The 7,628-nt window shown below is 32.8% G+C and overlaps 1 protein-coding gene across 1 annotated transcript in view; it reads right to left on the bottom strand.

The window, feature by feature from the left end:
• Nucleotides 1–244: 244 nt before the first annotated feature.
• The window catches only part of PCTP (phosphatidylcholine transfer protein), a 28,768-nt gene continuing 21,384 nt past the window's right edge, over nt 245–7,628 (bottom strand). Inside the window, exon 6 of the mRNA XM_007441840.3 lies at nt 245–7,226. Within this exon, the coding sequence (XP_007441902.1) occupies nt 7,164–7,226 (63 nt within the window). The 3' untranslated portion in view covers nt 245–7,163. The remainder of the gene's footprint in view (nt 7,227–7,628) is intronic.

Raw genomic sequence — 7,628 nt, 5'->3', positions numbered from 1 at the left:
AACTATCATAAAATTGCTTTGCTTTGCCCCCTCCTTCTAGCGTATGCAGAGATTTTTTTTAAAATAAGTTCACTCAGTCTCAACTGTGCTCTTACTGTATATACATCCAACATCCCCCCGATACAGTGGTCTCAAACAGGATTGCATTACTATGTGTTTTTCTCTAACTTTTATTTATTTATTTATTTATTTATTTATTGCTTTTAAAATAATAACAAAAAGAAAAAGATAATTATGATGGAAATACATACATTGTCAAAGAGAAGGAAAAAAAACACAGAAAAAGCGCTTCAACAAAAAAGTGAAAGAAATATGACAAAGAAAAAAACAGTATGATATGTCATTATAACAGTAAACAGTTACAAATTTTTATATACTTATCTAATGCAAATATTTTTCAAGTACATATATATTTCTAATACATTTATATGACTATCATTTTTTAACCTACTGTATTTTGTATAAATGAGTCCCATATTTCATTATACTTGTCCATACAAAGTCTACTTCTATAGGCAATCCGCTCATAAGTGGCAAGTGCAATCAGGTCTTCAATCCACTGAGCAAATGGGGCCATACATTTATCCTTCCAATGCTGCAAAATCAGTCTTCTGGCCATAGTAAGGGCACAGAGAAGCCATTTACATTGTCCAGTTGTCAAATTCCACATGCAAAGTATATAGTTCAAGAGAATATTATCCTCTGAAAATTTTAGCTTTGGCCACACAATCCTATTTATATAATCTACTGCTTTCTCCCAAACTTAATTAAGTATAGGACATTGTAGAAACTTATGTTTTAAAGAAGCATTATCCTTGTTACATCTCCAACAAAATGCTGTTTTTGCCAGTCCTTTTCTATACAAATGTAATGCAGTCCAATAAATTCTAAATATTATTTTTTGTTGTATAAGTTGTAATTTGAGGTCCACTGATACTCTTGCTATAGAAGTTAAGACACTCTCCCATGTCTAGACAATATAGAAACCTCTAATTCTTTATTCTACTCATTTCCTAACATCTGCATATCAAATTGATTTATTGATAACAAATATCTATAAAAACTAATAGTAGGTTTTTTAGTTTTAAAGGATTTAACCAGTTGTTCTAGTATCTCAGGTGTCTCAGAAGCTGAAAATGCTGCTGGTTCAAACAATATTGTTAACAAATGTTGTAGCTGTAAATATTGCCACTGGGTTACATCTGACAGATGATATTTATCTTTTAACACAGCACATGTTAAAAATTCATCTTCGTCATCTATCAGTTGGTCCAAGGTCAATATCCCCACTTCCATCCAATTTTTCCATATCACCATCTTTTTCCCAATTTTTAAAGTTGGGCTTCCCATAAAGTCAATTTAGCATGGGAAGAAGGGTAAAATCTTTTTTTTTATTAGAGACTACATTCTATAACTTTCTAACTGACATAATTGTTTCCAGGGATACTAGAGTTTTAGTATATTTAGATCCTAATATGTCCATCCAAACAAAGGTGCTATATATGTATATTCCAAAGTTGCCCAAATTGGTAACACCAATTGTTGGCTTCCAGTATTTAATATTAGACAATAGATAAGCATGATGATAAAACTCCAGATTCAGAAAACTGAATCCTCCCGCATTAATTGGCAATTGCATTTTCTGTACAGATATTCTCAGAATCGCATAGAAATTTTCTAAACAAAGAATTTATTTTCTGAAAATATTTTCCAGATATATAAACTGAAATTCTGGAATATAAGTCTGATTAAATGCCAGCGATAAAATTCCCTTATCAAATACCTCTTCATACACTTGACAAAGTTTTGGCACCAAAAGATCTATAAATGTTTTATACCACTCGATAGGGAATCCATCTAATCTTGGTTTTACCACTTGCCATTTTTAAAATTATTTGTTTAATCTCTACCTCAGATAGTAGAGTAAATAAGAGTTGTTTTTGTGTATCATCTTAATGTGGTAGGTTAATTTTATTTATAAAGGCTTCTATATCTTCATTCGATACATTATCTGGTTTGCTATATAATTCTGAATGAAATTTTTAAAAATTAACATTTTATGTCCATTGAAGTTTTATATATTTATCTCTTTCACCTCTAATAATTGGAATCATCACCCTATCTTTCTTTTGCTTTAAGCAATTAGCCAAGTTCTTACTGGGTCTTTTACTGTTCTCCCAGTATATTTTTTGTAAACATGTTAGCATAAATTCTGTCTGCTGTGATATTATAGTAGTTAATTCATATTTCTTTTTTTGTTTTTCTTTGTACAAAATTGTAGACGGGTATCTAACCATCTGTGTCCATAAATGTTTCAGTTAATCTTTCAAATTATTTTCCCTTTTATTTTTAATCTTATTTTTGTATGATGCATAAGAAATCAACCTCGAATGTATGCTTTATATGCTTCCCATTCAAAAATTCGGGCACTTGACGTTGCTGAATGCAAATCAAAATATTGTGAGGTCTGTATCTGCATTTGTGTACAAATTCTTTATCATTCAATAGGCAAACACTGAAATACCAATTTCTTGATACTGTAACTGGTTTCTGAAATGCACATTTCAAGATGATTGCACTATGATCAGATATATAACAAACATCAATATTACATTCTTGAATTTGGTGATATAATAATCGATGATATTAAAAAAATAATCAAGTCTAAAAAAATTCTGGTGCACATTTGAATAAAATGTATATTCTTTTTTAGTTAGATACATCAAATGCCAGGGATCTGTTAAATTCAGTTCTTCCATGTAAGTCTTAATTGCTTCCCTCACTAATGATTGGTTTTTTGTGCCAGTGTATTTCTATCAAGCTCAGGATTCAATATTTCACTGAAATCTCCTATTATCACTTTATCATAAATTCACTCATTCAAGTATTGAAAACATTCATAAAACATAATAGGAGAATCTAAATTTGGTCCATAAACATTAACCGTAGCTATTGCAGTCCCTGCTATTTTAGCACATAAAATTAAATAACACCCATTTGTATCAATGATAACTTATTGTACATCAACTAGGAATCCTTTTTGAATCAAAATGGCCACACCTTTAGCTTTCATCAAAGTATCTGTCAGGTAAACCTGTCCCACTCAATCCTTCATTAATAGAGACTTACAGTATCCTGTTCCATTAAATGTGTCTCCTGTAGATAAGCAATATCTGCCTTTAATTATTTTAAATATGCTAAGATTATATTTTGTTTCTTAGATTCTCACAACCCTTTTACATTGAGACTAACTAACTTCATCCATTAATTTTATTTTGGCCCACCTATCAATATTCTCCCAATGCTAATTCATTTTATGACCTGTACCATTTAACAAATATCTAATAATAAACTTTTCTATGTTTAAATATTTAACATATTTTCTAGTATTTCTCACAGATGTAGAACCTCATAAAGACTCAGTTTAGCATTCAAATACCACTCTATTACATATATACTGTATACAAAATCTATAAAAAAAGAAAAACATGATTATGGGCAAAAAAATAAAAGTACAAGCAAGTAATATTATTAAAAATATTAAAAAGAATCCTAAAAAGAAAAAGAAAATCACAGAACTTGACAACTTCTCAAAGGGGATGGCATGGTAGTTTCATCTCTCTTTTTACAATGAAAACTACAAAACAGTCGCAAACATTACTAGTTGAAAGAAATGTACTGTCTGTTAAAAATAGTTGATAGAGTTGGCACCATAACCAGACTTTCTATCTTGAAATTAACCAATACATTAAAAAAGGGTACAGAAAAAAATGCAAACATAGAGGTTTTTAAAAAAAGACTTTTGCAGCAGAGCTGTAGGCAAACTCAAACTTCTCCTGCAGCAGATACCATGGAATGAAATACAATCAGGCTTGTCTATCAACATATTTTAAAGACAGGATAAAGGCCTCTGCATTCAAAGGATTATCAAATCTCTGAATCTGATTTTGATGACTAATGCAGGATGTAGCTGGAAAATGTATGAAATATTGAAGTGGTATTGATCTGGCAAGACTTCGAACTTTTGTAAACATCCTTCTCTTTTCTGAAACTTTAGTAAAACCAGAATAATTTGATATCTTGCTTTGACTAGAACTCTACTTCAAAGGATATTTTACTGATTCCTGGCGAAATATATGTAAAATCTCATCTCTTGTGGTAAGACGGAGGAATTGCACAAGAATACTATTGGAACTAGTTCCAGTCTTCCTTCTCGTTAAAAGAATTTTAATCACATGATCAGTGTCAACTGGAAAATTCGTTCCCAAAGGAAGGAGCTTTCTGAAAAAATCCTCCATAAATCCAGCCAGGTTTGATTGATTTGGAGGGTTTTAATACCAATCACACATAGATTTTTCCTATGTAACTATGACTCTAAATAAGTAATTTGTTTATCCAAAATATTATGACTGGCTTGAGTAATTGTCTTTTGGGCATTTAAGTGATCCTCATAGCAAGCCATTTTTTCTTGCATCAATTTTAAATCACATCTAAGCTCTGCCAGGATCTCTTTTAACAAATTAGTAGAAGAATTTTCCTCTGCCATCTTGCCTGGCTTGGCAGGTAGCAATGCAGTTTAAATTGAGCCAGCTGTTGAACGTTTAGGTCTAGTTGCCATCCCAATAGCTCATTAAAAACAAGGTAATATGTAATAAAAGTTTTATTTACCAATGATCAAAGTCTTTGTCCACACAGTCCGATAATTCAGAAGTTTGAAAGCACTTTAATCAGGAGAGAGGTGAAAGATGTGCACTGACAGTGGCATCCCAAGCAGGAAGTATGTTTTTCTCTAACTTAAAAACAAAAATAACAAAAGAAGGACAGCTGCATGCTACTGTATATATTTTAATATATTGCATAATTTGCCCTTCAGTTTAGAGGCAACTGAATTTTGATAATACTGAGCCCCTCTAAGCACCTATGATTCAATCTAATATTGGTAGAAAATTATGCTTGAAGTGTGAAGGGTGATCATTCTCAAATCAAAACAATCTACCTCTTGATAATGGCCAATTTTAGGCAAATCATACAACTGCAGCCCTCTACAAACAGGCAGGGTAAAAAAAAAAAAAAAGTAAGATACCCCTTAGTTGATGATCTGAACAATGAGAGAAAAAGAAGCTCTATCATGATCTGCGTGAATAGCCATTATTACTATTATTATTATTATTATTATTATATTATTATTATTATTATTAAAAAGTATATGCTGCCCAACTCCCAATGACTCAGTAGTTCATAGTTTTCAAGCTTGATTTACCAACATCCAATGCTTTCGTACATCGTCACAGAATAGGAGGTCTTCAGAGCAAAAATATAGCAAAACTGAATTATACTTACATAGCATATTTGTTGCCTAGAGAATTCCAAAGCTCTTAAAAACAAAGAAAGTAGGATGATATGAGATATATACTTGTATTCATTATAATAATCATGGTATATAAATCAAACTGATGTATCCACGTATTTGATCTATATAAACATGTAAACCAAGCACTGATAACAAGTCAGTATAGACATCTGAAAAAAAACCTCTAACCCACACCATTTCATTTTGCCTCAAAAGCAGGGAACATGTATAGTAATTCTTGTCACAAAACTGGGCTGAAAATTTGGAAAATAATTTATACTGACATAATAAATTTTGCAGCAATATCTATTGCTGGAAATTCAATCACAATTTAATCACAATCAAAGTTCAGATGAGGAAAGTGACATCTGAATCTTTTCACATAATAGGCCCAAGCTAAAGTATGAGTAAATCTAATTGAAATGAAAAGGACCTTCAGTTTCAATTAGTCTATATAATTCCTGTTGGACAGAGGCCAGATTTTTTAATGATTAAGTATTCTAACAAAATATCTAAGTGAAAATCCCATCTGTTTAACTTTCAAAGAAATGTTTAAACTACATTTCTTAGAAGATACTATAAGATTCAAAACAGATGGAATTCCCATGAAGAGAACAAATAAATGATTTTCAACAGTTCTGCCTTAGATAGATTAATCTAACATGTATCAGTGTCAGACGTACTGTATCCAAATTTTATCCTTTCCCACCTAATTTCTCAGTGAATCATGAAAAAAGAAAAGAAAAATGCCCCCCCAACATCTGAAATGCTGCCAGATGTATTATGGGCACTCCTTCTAATGTGTGTGTTTGTGTTTGTGTGTGTTTATATGATTACCCTAATATTTCCTTTTTACTAAGCAATTACTCCCCCTATTCACTTTTTTGAACATAATTTTCCTAAATATGTTAGTTTGCACCAAAACATATACTAGTTTTAGGCAGGTTTCACAAAAACATGCTACTCTGTGTATAACCTTCCCAAATATATTTAGTTTGCATGACATTTCTTTGCTGAGAACAATGGATAAAAATGGGCTCTATTTATTCCTGCTGCTCTTAGAGGCATTTAGGTTGGGGGAGGGAGCCAAGGGAGGCAATGACAAAAGCAGGATTGCAAAGATGTGATACAAACTCTGCACCTTTTATAAGTGCATCACACAATTGCACACAAGTAAGAAAGGGGCAGAGCTTGTGTCACAACAGTGCGACACTGCTTTTATCACTTTGTTGAAAGCACTGGATCCTGTGGATGCCTCTGGAAGATGTACATGCCATGATGGGATTGGCTTTGATGGTCAGTGGCTTTTTTGAGTCAAAGATATATGTAATAGATTTTTCTATTTGAAACTGGTATTGGGAAAAAGAAGCAGTGACTTGATTTAAGTTCAAAGTACATTGCAGTATGAGTTTCTCTATCAGTTCAATTGGTAGGATAAGCTCTGAATGCACAACCCTCTGAAACAGTGCTGATTCCAGCGCTGTTTCAGTTTCTCTAGCCTCTGATGTCAAGGAAACAACATGTCACACCAGAATCTAGGCTCAAAGAAGAATATTAGGTTACAGTGAGAGACACAAAGACTTCACTATGCTTCCAAGCCATCAAAAATAAAAGAAAGGCAGGACTGGAAAACAGAAAATGAAAAGTTTAATAAGTTCCATTATCATATGCCTGGGAGCTTCCATGGCTCATGATTACCATCCCAGAAGGCAGCTGTTATTCAGTGATGTCTCATGACTATTATCCACACCAATGACCAACTTTGGAAAGTATATCTTTAAACCAGTCCTTCAGATTGAATTGAAAGAGCAGTTTATCTCTTATGATAACTGAGGCAAGCTTTCTGCATGTCTTTCAAGAAGTTGGGAACTCCAGTCTGAAATGGGAATTGAAAAACACTTATCCTTCTATATTTAACGGTGTACTAAGTAACAACTAGTTTTCTTTACATTTCATTACTTTTGCTACTACTCAAAGAAAAAACATTCTTTTAAGTCACCCATTTCACTCTTTGATTACAGAGAATCATCATATCGGGGCTTAATATCTGTACTAATTCTGGGGACACACTCAGTGAATTACTGGTATCTCTTCTACAGTAGCAGCCAGTCACTACCATCCACACTTTTCAAATTACAGTGGTACCTCGGGTTACGAACGCCTCTGCTAACGAACTTTTCGGGTTACGACCAGCTCCGGCCGCAAAATTTTCCCTCGGTTTGCGAACTCCGCCTCGGGGTATGAACAGGATACACGGCCATTTTCCCTCCTGTGATAC

This window comes from Python bivittatus, unplaced genomic scaffold (assembly GCF_059951505.1).
Source record: "Python bivittatus isolate LINGU-HERP-01145 unplaced genomic scaffold, Pbiv_v1 ctg000220_np1212, whole genome shotgun sequence".
Taxonomy (NCBI): Eukaryota; Metazoa; Chordata; class Lepidosauria; order Squamata; family Pythonidae; genus Python; species Python bivittatus.
This window is presented reverse-complemented; position numbering and strand designations above follow the sequence as displayed.